This window comes from Gymnoscopelus microlampas, assembly GCF_963454915.1.
Source record: "Gymnoscopelus microlampas genome assembly, chromosome: 6".
Classification (NCBI taxonomy): Eukaryota; Metazoa; Chordata; class Actinopteri; order Myctophiformes; family Myctophidae; genus Gymnoscopelus; species Gymnoscopelus microlampas.
The window spans coordinates 51,423,408-51,439,744 of record NC_139943.1 but is presented as its reverse complement, the minus strand read 5'-3'; the positions used below and the strand labels follow the sequence as shown (position 1 = coordinate 51,439,744).

General features: G+C 37.1%; 1 protein-coding gene across 1 annotated transcript; it reads right to left on the bottom strand.

Moving 5' to 3' along the window:
• Positions 1-664: 664 nt before the first annotated feature.
• Positions 665-7,261, bottom strand: svip (small VCP interacting protein). The gene is made up of 4 exons (XM_084059846.1): positions 6,924-7,261; positions 5,551-5,601; positions 4,193-4,306; positions 665-3,369 (listed from the first exon to the last, which is right to left on the bottom strand). Exons 1-4 carry the CDS (start codon positions 6,984-6,986, stop codon positions 3,355-3,357), a joined length of 243 nt encoding a protein of 80 aa, XP_083915972.1. The 5' UTR covers positions 6,987-7,261; the 3' UTR covers positions 665-3,354.
• Positions 7,262-16,337: the final 9,076 nt, after the last annotated feature.

Below are 16,337 nucleotides of genomic sequence, written 5' to 3'. Positions count from 1 at the left end.
GACCTTTATGTACGGGTCCATGTGGAACCCTGTCAAAGAACTCAGAGGTTCCCTGGACTTTGAGGACCACCATCAAAGACCTCAGAGCCTCACGCTACAAGAGACCAGTGGTGGAGAAAGTGCTCTTTTACTTAAGTAACAGTATCAATACTTTAGAAATACTATGTTACAAGTAAAAGTCCGGAATTCAAAGTACAACAATTATTGGCATCAAAAATGTACTTAAAAGTACCAAAAGTAAAAGTACTCATTATGCAGAATGTCCCATTTCAAGTTTTTAAATGTATAAGTATCTTTTGAAAATAGCAGATCTACAAGCTCACAATGCGTCGTGATGCGACGCATTGTGAGCTTGTAAATCTGCTATTTTCAAATGGCCGAAATGTATACAGTAATAGGGCTGAAGTGGTTGATGCATGTTTTGTAATAATAATCAAAATCTACAAAGTAACTAGTAAATAAAGGTATCTAATAATTGTAGTGGAGTAAAAGTACAATATTTGCCTCTGAGATGTAAAGTAAAGTAGAAGTACCTCAACATTTTACTTACGTACAGTACTTAAGTAAATGTACTTAGTTACTTTACACCACTGCAGGAGAGTAAAACAACAAAAACAGCACGTGTGTAGTAAAATGTTTATTGTAACAAATAACACTGTCTACAGCTCCTGTGGTACAAATGGTTAAGATAAGTTAAGTTAACAATGGTTAAGTTAATTTATTCCTTCATATGTTCTGGTTTGTTGACATGTTTAGATTGTAAACACCCAGGTCAAAGGTCAGTCATTATTTCTTATAAACATTACAGCTTGGTGTTTGATCATTTCAGTCATCTGAAACATTTCACAAGTCGTCTGATTTAAAGGAGAGATCCACCCTTGAACGGTATTTGCTTTGATGTGTCGCTAATCACTCACCAACATACCAGGGGCAGTTGATTTTTTTCATAGAAGCCCCTGTTGTCCATTGTGGAGACCCCTTCCACCGGCAGAATGGGAGTATGTGTAACAACGAAACTCGCATGCACTGTTTGTCACTCATGAGAGGAGGGGGAGCGCTACACGCGAAATCTCGCGGGACGCGAGAATCTCGCGAGAGTTCACGCATCAGAGCTGTTCTGTACGAACGGCAGCTCATGTGTAACAAACAGTGCATGTGAGAGTGCCAGGACACTGCATAGAGGGGATTCGTGAAAGAAAAACGAAGCTTGAAGCTGCTAAAATAGGCGAGTTTCGTTGTTACACGTACTCCCATTCGGCCGGTGGGAGGGGTCTCCACAATGGGCAACAGGGGCTTCTATGAAAATTAGCTACACATCAAAGCAAATACCGTTCAAGAGTGGATCTCTCCTTTAAAATGTCGTAAATGTCACAGTATTTAAGAACATCATAGTGAAGTGAAGTGACTTTGTTATGTGTTTCTAAAACAAGAACCTCAACTTGCATCAGTGGAAAAAAAACATTTGAGTGAGATTTAATTAAGAAAAAGTGTCAAGTTGAATAAAGAACAACTAACATCCCTGTTAAAGGAATACTTCACCCAAAACAATGACTCTCAATGACTCTCCCCACGAAGCCTTGAATTCATGGAGATTCTTTTAGTTGTTGTCTCATTCCTGAGACAATACTTCCATATTTGCTGTGTCCGCTGTGGTAGGAGAACAATGCTAAACTATGTAAAATAATAATATAAACTCTCACAGCGTTCATCATCATCACTGATGATTCCGATTCAAAAAACATGTTTTAAATATAGTTTTGCATTCGTTAAGATTGGTCTCCTATTAACTTCAATGGGTTAAATATTGGATTATTGTCTCAGGAATGAGACGACAACAACTAAACAATCTCCATGAATTCAAGGCTTCTTGGGGTGATTGATCATGTTTAACCCATTTAGACCTCGAACGCATCCGTGTCACTTTAGATTTATTTGACTATTCGAAAATAGCAGATCTATGAGCTTGTGTATCTGCTATTTTTGAATAGCCAAAGAAATCTAAAGTGACACAAAATCAAGAAAAATCGTGATTTAAAAAAAAAAAAACATTTTTAAGAATCGCCTCAGGTCTTAATGGGTTAAAGTATAAAGGCATACATTACATTACATTACATTACATTGCGTACACACATCCTCTCTGTGGTTCATGAACATGGAGACTTCACCTCCATCAACTCATAAACCAGCACTTAGTTATTTACCGTTGAGGCACGTTTTGTCTCCCCATACGTGTTGTCACTGACCTTTAGGCTGTGTGTGAAGGTCAGTAAAGGTCACTGTGCGTCCCCCACAACGTCAAGGCACGTCGCCCAGAGAACGCTTCCAAACTGCCCAGTTAAAAACATGTCAGCTCTAAAGTTCTCAACGGGCCTGAAAATTAAGGCCGTCCCAGAGATGATGGCCAAAACATCGTGAAAACGGCCACTTTCGCCGGTTTCGATCGCCGATTTTTCGATTGAGTTTTGGCCATTGTCGCCCCGTTTCTTCTTTCAATAACACGGGCTAGGAAGGTCAGACGGCGACAAACACATCCACTGCCATGTCCGTCGGCCTTACCGTCAGGCCGCTAGGGGGCAGTTGAAATCTCTTTTTTTGGGGATAATAGATTTTTCTTTCTTTCTTTTTTTTCTTTTATCTTCACGGAACCAGAGGCTCGGTCCCGGCCGGACTAATTAGCATAGATTTTGTCGGGCCGGGTTCGGGACAAATTTGAGAACTCTAGTCATCTCTCAGCAGCAAGAACACGAGCACCAGATAAATGCTCAGCGTCTCGCTGCTGAGGTTAAAAAAAAAAGAAAAATGTGGCGTTTCCCATTTGTAAACAATTCAAAACAAACACTATACGCATGTCTCAAATGTTGGGTTCTGGGACCCCTCTGTGTTCCCCTTGGGGGGGGGTCTAACAGGTCTGTAAAAGTGTACACATGGTTAAGGGAAGACCTTGAAATGTAAAAAGAGAACCACAGGTGTAGGAGAGGTGGACACGGCAGTGACGGCACCCTAAAGGTCTGTTCAGTACCCTAAAGGTCTGTTCAGCACCCTGAAGGTCAGTTCAGCACCCTAAACGTCAGTTCACGGTTGGCTTGTTACAGCCTGGCATCAAGAGGTTCAAGTCCCGCTGGGGTCTTAAAAAAACATCGTTATTCATCGATTATTATTTTTCAGCGTTGATATCTGACCGCCTCATGGACACTCGGCCTCAAACAGAACTAAATAAATTCACGTAGACAAACTACAAATAAATAGCGATTAGGCATCATCATCATCATCAGAAGGCTTTGGTCTAGGAACAGCACTTGATGAGGTTTCCATTCAGAAGACGGCTGGTGGGTTGGTTGATGCGGGGGTCTTCATTCAGCCCACCTGCCACTGGAGTGAGAAGACATACAGTGTTGATTTCGTCGACTACCTTTTTTCACTGACTAAATAAAAACAAAATAAAAACTAAGCTATGATGCAGAACTGCCATGTCTCACCCTTTGAGAGTGAGAGTCACGCAATCTAACCTCTTTTCACGCCTCACGCCACGCCCAATAAAAATAGCCTAGGTATAAAATAGGGCTAAAGTAGTTAATGTATGTTTTATAATGTAATCATTTATATCTACAAAGTAACTAGTAACTAAAGTGTTCAAATTGTACTGGAGTAAAAGTACAATATTTGCCTCTGAGATGTAGTGGAGTAGAAGGAAAAATGTTGGAAAAATGTTACTTAAGACAGTACTTAAGTAAATGTACTAAGTTACTTTCCATATACATGTTGTGTTGGATTACAAGGCTCGTGTTATGTGTCTTTTATTACATAGGCAACGTACAAGTGTTGATGAAGCCTGCTCTGTTAGTTAAGAAATGGCACATCTACAAGCTCATAGTGCCACACTATGAGCTTGTAGATCTGCCATTTCTTTTGAAAAATCGTGGCAAATCTTTGAATCTTAGATCTGCTATTATGATATATGAATAGCCCAGAGTTCCCGGTCTTAACCCAATTTGGGGCGGGAAACCCTATCTGTAACTATACCTTTCAGGACAGGAACCCCTTTTGTACAGTATATAGAAACATACATTTGTTGTAATTTTTGAATGCATATATTTGAAGTTTTTTTTTCAGAAACCTTAGGTCAGGATTTAGAAGGCGTTTTTAGAATCGGCCTCAGGTCTAAATGGGATAAAGGGATAAGCGTGTGACTAACCTTCAACCCCCCGCCTCCAGAGGGCGACGGTGTCAGAGCCTGTTTCTCAACCTCCTCTTGTTTCTTTCTCTTCCTCTCAACCGCTTCTGGGTTTTTGACTCCCCGGTATGTTGTCTGGAACAAACAAAACAAAACGCAACAAAACAAAATAAACAACAGAGTTCTTTTAACCACTTAAAAGTCCCTACGTATAACTTCATGGGACGAACAATAGCGAAAATAGTAGATCTACAAGCTCACGACGCCTCGCAAATGCAACGCCTTGTGAGCTTGTAGATCTGCTATTTTCACTGCTTTTGAACGTGTTGTGACATTTGAAATCCTTGGAAAACGTTTTTTTAGGCCGGAAGCAAAAATGGGTGACATTTAAAAACAAGGCTGGCAAGTGATTTTCCATCAATACAGAGCAGTTTATAGGTGACAAAGACGTAGTCATGTGAGGTGATGAAAGAGGCACATTTTCCTAGGTAACGTGGTTTTTCATGACAAAACTGTAAATCTGTGACAAACCCAGCGCAGAAAAAACAGGGCGAGAAGGTGTGAGCCAATCCGAGCCATTCCAGGACGCTGCTCTGGGCCAATAGCATCAGTGCACGGACACACTTACCCCCACGCTACCTTGGAACGGCTCCCTAGGCTCTGACGCTCTTTCAAATAGAATGTCTGTTATAATAAAACAAAATTACCCACCAAGTCTTTCTAGGTAGATTCACCTATGCTTAAGCACTTAAAGCTTAAGTGATTCGCACCTGTGCCATTTTAAGATTTCTTTGGCTATTCAAAAATAGCAGATCTGCAAATTTTTTTTAATTGTGATTTTTTTTTGACAAATCTTTGAATATATATATATTTTTAAAGCAAACATTTGTAACTCAGATATTTCAGTCACACAATATTATGTTAGTCTATTTATGTTTCTAATGGATTATAACCTAATGTTAACCTGTTGTTAGACAGTCACACACTAGTATGTTAGTATATCTAATTCTGTTTCTAATGGATTATAACCTAATGTTAATGTTAACCTGTTGTTAGACAGTCACACAATAATATGTTAGTCTATCTTGTTCTGTCTCTAACGGATAACCTGATGTTAACCTGTTGATAGACAGTCACACAATAATATGTTAGTCTATCTATTTCTGTCTCTAATGGATTATAACCTAATGTTAACCTGTTGTTAGACAGTCACACAATAATATGTTAGTCTATCTTGTTCTGTTGCTAATGGATCATAACCTGATGTTAACCTACTGCGACACAAAATAATATGTTAGTCTATCTTTTTATGTTTCTAGCGGATTATACCCTGATTTTAACCTGTTGATAGACAGTCACACAATAATATGTTAGTCTACCTCTTTCTGTCTCTTTTCAGCAGCTTCTGCCAGTTGTTGTCGTCTTGTTTCCTGTGAAGACAGAACAGAATAGTTGAATACAAGAGCATAATAAACACAGTAACATTATTTAGAAGTCCTGACAATCAGTGCATGGTGATTCATGTGCTTTTTGTACAGACCAGGGGCCAGGGGGGTCCCTACAGGGGGGGTCCCTACAGCCATGGGCCTAGTCACTAGGACGTCGCCCGTTGCATCAGTTGTATCAGTTGTATTGTTACTGGCTTTTTAAAAACTATAAAAATAGCAATTTTCACTCAATCCCATTCAATCCGGAAACGCATCTGGCATTTTCGATTTCTTTGGCTATTCAAAAATAGCAGATCTGCTATTTTTTTGCAAAATGGTGAAAATGTGTGCAAATCTTCGAATAAATATATTTCTAAAGCGAATATTTGTAGAATATTTAGTTCCAGGGAGGGACCTCCAGGGGTAAAGATTTGAGTTGAAAATGTTGTTTCAAAAAACATATATTCAAAGATGTTGCAAGCATTTTCAAGATTTTTCAAAAATAGCAGATATACAAGCTCATAGCTGAGCTTGTAGATCTGCTATTTTTTAATAGCCCATAAAATCTTAAAATGACACAGATGCGTTCCCGGTCTTAATGGATTAAGTGAATACAGCACTGTATGTATGTATGTATGTTTATAATGTAATCATTTATATCTACAAAGTAACTAGTAAATAACGTTTTCAAATAATTGTATTGAAGTACAGTATTTGTCTCTGAGATGTAGTGGAGTAGAAGTAAAAGTACTGAGAATTAGAAATACTCCAGTAAAGTAAAAAATACCTCAAAATTGCACATAAGTACTGTTGCAGCCAATTTGATATATTTTAAGATTTGAATATGAAGGTATTTTGATATTGTGATGGTGCTGTGATTCTATACCGATTGACCTGGGCATAGGCGGGGACTCAGCCAATTTCAGGGTACAGCCTACTATTTGAGAATGTCACAGGTGCACAGCATTAGGGATTGGGAATCACCAGAGGGAAGCCACACAGTTTTTCAACCGTGCGTGTTTTTGTTTGTTTTGAGTTATTTTCTGTTTATTTCCTTATCACAGTTAGTTGTTTTGCTACAGTTAAACACCCGGCTTTTGTTTTGCTAAATATCATCCTGCAATCTAAATAAACATCCTTAAATGCACTAAAGAGAAGACTTGATTTACTTTCAACACCACGTGTCTGGAAAAGCTTCACACCATCCCTCAGTGGCAATTATTTGTGGTTAGTTTGCCACTACAAGTACAGTACTTGAGTAAATGTACTTAAGTCACTTTACACCACTGATCAGGAGTCATATATATATATAACAGATTACTTACTGGATCAGGAGTAGTCACCACATCGTCAGCAGCGCCACAGAAGCAAGGTAAACACATCCCCATACTTTATACTCTGATATAAATATCTTTAACTAACTCATTAACTAATTCATTAACAAACTCATTAACTAACTATCTGCCTTTAGAACCACATGTTGGTCCAGTAGAGACTAAAGTCACTGTAATGATAACTAACTCTTATTATAAATGTGTAACTAGCTATTCTCTACGAGCACAGATCTACAAGCATGTTGCTTAATCCTGGACATGTAATAAAGTAATAAAGTAATAAAGCTGGTTTTGTTATGATGTTTCAGAGACTCGGAGGTTTGTTTACGTTTTGGAGGAGAGGGTTTACTTCCTGTTGAAGGACAGGGTTCAGTTCCGGGCGGAATGGGGCGGGGTGTCCTGCAGCGATCGGCTCCAGGATTACACACTGCCCCCTGCTGCCCTGGACATATATATATAGATATAGAGATAGATAGATAGATAGATAGATAGATAGATAGATAGATAGATAGATAGATGTATTTATAGATGTATGTATAGATTTATTTATTTTTGTTAAAAGGGTTAAAGTACTATATTGTGATAGTAATCATTGCTACAGAGCGTTTGTTCGGTCACAGGGGTTTCTCCAGCTCCAGCTCTCTTCAGGTATGACAAAATGTAAGCCAATCAGGAGAGACACCGAAAATGCATTTTCTGTTTAATAAAGAGCTGGAGAGACATGGAGACTCCTTTTACTGAACAAACACTCTATAGCAACGAGTACTATCAGAATATAGAGCTATTTAACACTTATTTTAACCAAAGAAAATCACTTTACCCTACCTTAAGTAAAAGTATCAATACCACAATGTAGAAATACAAGTAAAAGTCAGGAATTCAAAATTTACTTGAGTAAAAAGTACAAAAGTATTGGTATCAAAATGTACTTAAAGTACCAAAAGTAGAAAGTACTCCTTGTGCAGAATAATGCACAAATTATCATATGTCCAAGAAATATTTTGGAAATAGCAGATCTACAAGCTCACAATGTGTCGGATCGCGACACATTGTGAGCTTGTAGATCTGCTATTTTTATATGGCCACAATGTTTATAGGGCTGAAGTGGTTATTGTATGTTTTGTGATAATAATACAAATCTACAAAGTAACTAGTAACTAAAGTTTTCAAATAATTGTAGTGGAGTGAAAGTGCAATATTTTCCTCTGAGATGTAGTTGAGTAGAAGTAAAAGTACTGGAAAGCTCGTAGATCGGCTATTTTTCAAATGAATTGCCGAAATGTGTGTGTATATATATAGGGCTGAAGTGGGTAATGTATGTTTTGTAATAAATAAATACATTATTTTGTGAAAAATAAGTTGTACCTTGTCAGGACAGTAGGGGGAGCCCAAACATAGACCTGAACAAACAGTGAATTTACATGAGAACCTGATACTGCCTTTTATAAATATATGATGTATCATTTATTTATTATAATGCTTTATCATTTATTTGTCTAAAAGGAATTCATGTTTAATATTTGAAGTAGGGGTGCAACAGTTGTTTGAGCTAATCAATGTAACTGATAATGAAAACATATTTTGATCAAATGATCGATTTAGGGGGAAAGGTGATAAAACACAAATCCATGTCATCATTATTGCAGAACAAAACCGTAAACGATAGAGAACTATAGCAGATCTCCAAGCCCACAGTGCCTCATGATGGATTACGACGATCAGCTGACACACATCGTTAATATCATTATGTAATAAATCATGTACAGTACATGTAAATCAGTGGTTCTCAAACCTTTTCATTTCAAGGACCCCATAACTCTGAAAGTGTGCAAATGGAACCAAATGGACCCCTAAGGTCTATATAGGTCTATATAATAGACCTATATAGACCTACAGTTTTTGGGGGATGGTGCAGTGGTGTAAAGTAACTAAGTAAATTTACTCAAGTACTGTACTTAAGTGCAATTTTTAAGCACTTTTACTTTACTGGAGTATTTCCCATTTCCAGTAATTTTACTTCTACTCCACTACATCTCAGAGGCAAATATTGTACTTTTACTCCATTACAATTATTTGAAAACTTTAGTTACTAGTTCGCATTGCGACGCATTGTGAGCTTGTAGATTGGCTATTTTCAAAAGATTTTTATACATTTGAAAACTTGGGAAATGGGACATTCTGCGTATGAGTACTTTTACTTTTGGTACTTTAAGTACATTTTGATACCAATGCTTTTGTACTTTTACTCAAGTGCATTTTTAATTCTGGACTTTTACTTGTAACAGAGTATTTCTACATTGCAGTATTGATACTTTTACTTGAGTAAAAAATATGAGTACTGTTTCCACCACTGGGATGGTGCATGTGTCCTCTGTGTCACATAGTGCGTCGTATCATGTATTGTATAATATGTACACATACATGTAGCCTATTAAGAGCATGATAAAACAAAACCATTCTTAAACCTAGTTACCAATGATACTAATGAAGGCTCTGTTCCATTCTGGTTGTTACAATGATACTAATGAAGGTGAAACTAATTTACTCCAGTTTTCAACTGGTGGTCCGTGGACCACTGGTGGTCCGTGAAGGTATTGCATGTGGTCCCTGACCATGCATTTAGTAGGAAAGTGAAGATTTGTATTGTATTTTATTTTATCGACCACTAGTTGAGAAACAGTATGATGTATGATGACGCATCAATGTTGTCAGTTACTTGGAGGTCGGATGTCAAGAACTTTCACAGAAATGGGAGTTAGAATTTCAAGGGAAACTGTACCGGTTTACCTGGTTAAGTCATTATTAATAGGAAATGTGCCCGCTTCAAGGCCCACACGTCTAGAAGGAAAGCTGCTGTGGCTAAAATGTTAAAATGTAGTTTTATATTAACTGTACAATATGTTAGTACATAGAAGGCGGGGAAAGAAGCCTAAGTATTAGCCAGAGCACTGATCAATAGTCCGTGGCAAGTTTGGAGGCAAGTGGAGTGATCGTGTGCTGACCAACCCCGGAAAAAAAGAAAATACAATTAAAACATAAATAATAATAAAAAATAACTAAAAGAGTTCTGTGTAAACAATATTGTCAGTTATTCCATCATCCTTACCCTCAATGAAAACTTTGACAGCGCTGGCTCTCTTTCCCCTTTAGAAGGCTGTGTAGAGTTGGCCATGAGCGAACACAGGCTGAGGTAAATAGATGCCAACTCTGTCATTTTATTGGCCTTGCAGTGTGTGCAAAAGTCAACTATTTGTGTGAGTTGGTGTGGAAGTGTCCAGGCTCTTCTGAAATTAGGGTCCTTTTTTATTGTTTTGGTCCTTATACAGCGTGTTGCGCATATGTTCTTCTGCACGAAGCAAGTGTTTGCGCTTGGCGTCTCGGGTCCGAAAGCCCAGGGATGTTTTTTTTTTCTGTGGCATGGCTTTGTAGATGATGGTGGAAGTTGTACAGTAGTTGTGGTAGAATAGTGGTGTAAGTTGTGGTGGAAGTGTTGTTTATTGCAAACAACACGTGAAATGTGTGTCCTCCACCAGTATGTTAATATGTTTCCACAAATTCCTGAATAATACCTGTAGTGTTCTCTCCTCTGTACTGTGTAGTGTAGTGTAGTGGAGTCGTTGTGTCCCGTGTATGTCGTCATATATGGCATATGACGACTGATTTATTAGGGCCTGATGCCATGATGACATACAGTCCATATTTGGCAGTAGTAGCTGCATCGGAAAGTCCTTACTGTATATGGTTATGACTGATCATGGTGACATGAGTATGGAAAGGTGCTGCGGCCAAAAAGAAGGAAAGCTGCTGTGGCTAAAATGTTAAAATGTAGTTTTTTTATATTAATTGTACAATATGTAAGTAAGTTGTAGGTGAGGAAAGAAGCCTAAGTATTAGCCAGAGAGAGCACTGATCAACAGTCTGTGGCTTTGGTTTTGAGGCAAATCGAGTGATCCTGTGCTGAGCAACCCCGGACAAACTTTTGAAGGTCATGTCAATTATAATAGTAAGAATACGAATTATAATAGTAAGATAAGATGATACTAATGAAGGCTCTGTCCCATTCTGGTTGTTACAATGATACTAATGAAGGCTCTGTTCCATTATGGTTGTTAATATGATACTAATGAAGGCTCTGTTCCATTCTGGTTGTTAAAATGATACCCATGATGAAGGCTCTGTTCCTTTCTGGTTGTTAAAATGATGCTAATGAAGGCTCTGTTCAATTATGGTTGTTACCAATGATGCTAATGAAGGCTCTGTTCCATTCTGGTTGTTACAATGATACTAATGAAGGCTCTGTTCCATTCTGGTTGTTAAAATGATGCTAATGAAGGCTCTGTTCAATTATGGTTGTTGTTACCAATGATACTAATGAAGGCTCTGTTCCATTCTGGTTGTTACCAATGTTACTAATGAAGGCTCTGTTCCATTCTGGTTGTTACAATGATACTAATGAAGGCTCTGTTCCATTCTGGTTGTTAAAATGATGCTAATGAAGGCTCTGTTCAATTATGGTTGTTACCAATGATACTAATGAAGGCTCTGTTCCATTCTGGTTGTTAAAATGATGCTAATGAAGGCTCTGTTCAATTATGGTTGTTTACCAATGATACTAATGAAGGCTCTGTTCCATTATGGTTGTTACAATGATACTAATTAAGGCTCTGTTCCATTCTGTTCAAACAGAGTCAGGGTGTTGACTCACTGGAAACACTCTGCTACACCAGTGGGTCTCAAAGTGTGGTCCAGGGACCCTCATGGGTCCTTGAGGGGGTTCCAAATGGACCCTTGCGGGTGTGTAACTCTGAGATTGTACACATCTCAGAGTTATGGGGGTCCTTGAAATTAAAACAAAAGTTTGAGAAACACTGAGCTACACTAAATGGAACAGAGCCTTCAGTATCATTGGTAACACATGTGAAGGAAGTAAGGAAGAGGCCCAACGTCTTTCCAATATGTCTGCTGTGCATAGAGCCTGTTGAAGGAAAAGCATCAACTGCCAGCTCATCCATTCAGTGTACGACGTAGAACATTACGATCAATATAAAACCTCTAGGATTTAAAATCAAGTTGTCTCACAATGACATAATTTAAGAGGATTAATTACTTAACCACAGAATATTAGAATACAATTAGGAGTGGCCTCATTAAGCTGTTGTTACCGTCAACCGCACCTTCTAAAGTATTCAACCCGGATCTTGGACAATCAAAACATTGTGGTTCAGAGATGAAAACATTGATATTGCTGAGTAAATATGCACATGTAAGCTACGGTACAGCTTCTTCAGTGGAAAACAAACAATGAAACCATGTCTGTCTGTCTGTATGCAATGGTGGAAGATATTTTACTCAAGTAACAGTAGCAGCGTAGAAATACCCTATTAAGAGTAAAAGGCCTGTGTTCAAAATATTAAAAGTGCAAAAATATTGGCATTAAAACATACTTTATACCAAAAGTAAAAGTACTAAATGGTTTGAAAATAGCAGATCTACAAGATCACAACGCGTCGCAATGTGACACGTATGTATACAAATAGGGCTAAAGTGGTTAATGTATATTTTTAGTTTTATAATATAATAATTTATATCTGCAAAGTAACTAGTAACTAAAGTTTTCAAATAATTGTAGTGGAGTAAAATAATTGCCTCAAAGATGTAATGGAGTAGAAGTAAAAGTATTGAAAATTGGAAATACCCCAGTAAAGTAAAAATACCAAAACATTCACATCTTTGTTCCAAGTGCAAATATAACAGTTGGACGATCTACTCTTTAATATAAATATGTCTCTGATGTCTGTCTGTCTGTCTGTCTGTCTGTCTGTCTGTCTGTCTGTCTGTCTCCTCTGCTTTCTCACAAGCTCACATTCCTGGCATTTTATTTGGACCTGAAGTTCTCACAGGTTCTGGATTTGACACTGAATTTACCATATGTCACATCTACTAATGCTACAGAAAATGAACCATATGTCACATTTACTAATGTTACAGTAAGTGCTATAGCGCTCATCAATGTCATACAGTGCGTACAGGGGAATATAAAGTATGATTGATGGACTTTCCGTGTGAGCGTCTTAATGGGAAACTCAGTCAGCAAACACACCATGCAGCTGTGTTGTCACAACTAGGATCACAAACATTCACCCTCATAAGAAACCACAACCTGGCAACACCCTGAATTTAATGTTTACCCCTCCTTCATCGTAACATGCTGTATGAATATGATGATGAATTTGACTATGAAGCAGGATGTCATTGGTGGAATGCACTGTATTGAAAATTAGAAAGATTATATTGCCCCAAATCCAGTGGTGGATAGTAACTATAACTAAGTATATTTACCCAAGTATGGTCCTTAAAGGAGAATTTTGGACTAAGTTTTTCTTCCCTTTTCTATGATGTTATGATATCTTAGGATGAATGGTACAGTAGAACATTTTCATAACTCCATCCTGGGTCCGCCCCAGCTTAAAACGTGCACGGATACGCCTTGCGTTAGATCACATATTTTAATAGCTTTTTTTTCTCTTTTTTTTTGGTGAGATCTGACGTTCATAGTGACAGAACACTGTCAAACCAAAAAAAAAAAGACAGAAGTCTCGCTAGACGAGATTGAAATCTCGTCTAGCGAGACTTAGATTTTTTTTTTTTTTTTTGGGTTGCATAGTGTCACTATGAACGTCAGATCTCAAAAACAAAAAAAAGCTATTAAAATATGCGATCTAGCGCAAGGCCTATCTGCGCACGTTTTAAGCTGTGGCGGACCCAGGATGGAGTTATGACATTTTTATACTGTACCATTCATCCTAAGATATCATAACATCATAGAAAAGGTAAGAAAAACTTAGTTCAAAATTCTCCTTTAAGTATAATTTTGAAGTCCTTTTACTTTTTCTTGAGTATTTCCATGTTTTCAATTCTGTGAAGAAAGTAATAAAGAGGCCTAATTTCTTTCCAGTATGGCTGCTGTGCATAGAGCCTGTTATATTGAAGGAAAAACATCAACTGATAGCGTCATGTAGAACATTATGATCAAAATAAAGCCTCTGGGATTTAAATTCAAGTTGCCTCACAATGACATCATTTAAAAGGATTAATTACTTAACTACACAATATTAACATACAATTAGGAGTGGCCTCACTAAGCTGTTGTGCAAAGAATTCAATGAAAAGACAACCCGGATCTTGGGCAATCAAAACGTTTTCCATTCTTTATTTCTATTCCACTACATCTCAGACTGCCCTATTACAATTAAGTGAACAAGTTTGCAGATTTAGATAATTATTACAAAACATATACATTCACCGTAACCACTTCACAAATAGCTGATCTACAATCTTACAACATAGGTGACAGATTTTTTAAACTTTGAAAAAAATGTTATGTTGTGTTATATGTTATGTTATAGGCTCAATGGCTTGGTTGGTCCTTGATGTTATGCCTAAAATAGGGACACCAGGTTGAAAGTGATTAGTTGAATGCAGTTTACTTTACTGGAGTATTTCCAATTTTCAGTACTTTTACTTCTACTCCACTACGTCTCAAAGGCAAATATTGTACTTTTACGCCACTACAATTATTTGAAAACTTAATTACTAGTTACTTTGTAGATTTTGATTATTAATACAAAACATACAATAACCACTTCAGCCCTATATGCATTTTGGCCATTTGAAAATAGCAGATCAACAAGCTCACAATGCGTCGCGATGCGACGTATTGTGAGTCCATTTATTATGAAAACTTGTGTAGGGATAGGGTAACGGTTACAAATAGTCCGGAATTCAAAATGTACTAAAGTATTGGCATGAAAATGTACTCAAAGTACCAAAAGAAGAAAGTACTCATGATGCAGAATGTCCCATTTCATGTTTTCAAATGTATAAACATCTTTTGAAAATAGCAGATCTACAAGCTCACAATGCGTTGCGATGCGACGCATTGTGAGCTCGGCTGTAGATTGTCTATTTTCAAATGACTGAAATGTATATAGGGCTGAAGTGGTTAATGTATGTTTTGTAATAATAATCAAAATCTACAAAGTAACTAGTACAGTAACTAAAGATTTCAAATAATTGTAGTGAAGTGAAGTACCAGTAAAAGTATTAGAAATACTTTACTCAAGTAAAGTAAAAATACCTAAAAAGTTTACTTAAGTACAGTACTTGAGTAAATGTACTTTATTTCTATTCCACTACATCTCAGACTGCCCTATTACAATTAAGTGAACAAGTTTGCAGATTTAGATAATTATTACAAAACATATACATTCACCGTAACCACTTCACAAATAGCTGATCTACAATCTTACAACATAGGTGACAGATTTTTTAAACTTTGAAAAAAATGTTATGTTGTGTTATATGTTATGTTATAGGCTCAATGGCTTGGTTGGTCCTTGATGTTATGCCTAAAATAGGGACACCAGGTTGAAAGTGATTAGTTGAATGCAGTTTACTTTACTGGAGTATTTCCAATTTTCAGTACTTTTACTTCTACTCCACTACGTCTCAAAGGCAAATATTGTACTTTTACGCCACTACAATTATTTGAAAACTTAATTACTAGTTACTTTGTAGATTTTGATTATTATTACAAAACATACAATAACCACTTCAGCCCTATATGCATTTTGGCCATTTGAAAATAGCAGATCAACAAGCTCACAATGCGTCGCGATGCGACGTATTGTGAGTCCATTTATTATGAAAACTTGTGTAGGGATAGGGTAACGGTTACAAATAGTCCGGAATTCAAAATGTACTAAAGTATTGGCATGAAAATGTACTCAAAGTACCAAAAGAAGAAAGTACTCATGATGCAGAATGTCCCATTTCATGTTTTCAAATGTATAAACATCTTTTGAAAATAGCAGATCTACAAGCTCACAATGCGTTGCGATGCGACGCATTGTGAGCTCGGCTGTAGATTGTCTATTTTCAAATGACTGAAATGTATATAGGGCTGAAGTGGTTAATGTATGTTTTGTAATAATAATCAAAATCTACAAAGTAACTAGTACAGTAACTAAAGATTTCAAATAATTGTAGTGAAGTGAAGTACCAGTAAAAGTAAAAGAAATACTTTACTCAAGTAAAGTAAAAATACCTAAAAAGTTTACTTAAGTACAGTACTTGAGTAAATGTACTTTATTTCTATTCCACTACATCTCAGACTGCCCTATTACAATTAAGTGAACAAGTTTGCAGATTTAGATAATTATTACAAAACATATACATTCACCGTAACCACTTCACAAATAGCTGATCTACAATCTTACAACATAGGTGACAGATTTTTTAAACTTTGAAAAAAATGTTATGTTGTGTTATATGTTATGTTATAGGCTCAATGGCTTGGTTGGTCCTTGATGTTATGCCTAAAATAGGGACACCAGGTTGAAAGTG

Bases quoted from the DNA above. Each gene is read 5' to 3' on its own strand.
- svip (XM_084059846.1), bottom strand. From the start codon at position 6,986: ATGGGGATGTGTTTACCTTGCTTCTGTGGCGCTGCTGACGATGTGGTG. The intron at 5,602-6,923 runs GTAAGTAATCTG...CTGTCTTCACAG, and splicing joins TGGTGACTACTCCTGATCCA to GAAACAAGACGACAACAACT. The intron at 4,307-5,550 runs GTAGACTAACAT...TGTTTGTTCCAG, and splicing joins CTGAAAAGAGACAGAAAGAG to ACAACATACCGGGGAGTCAA.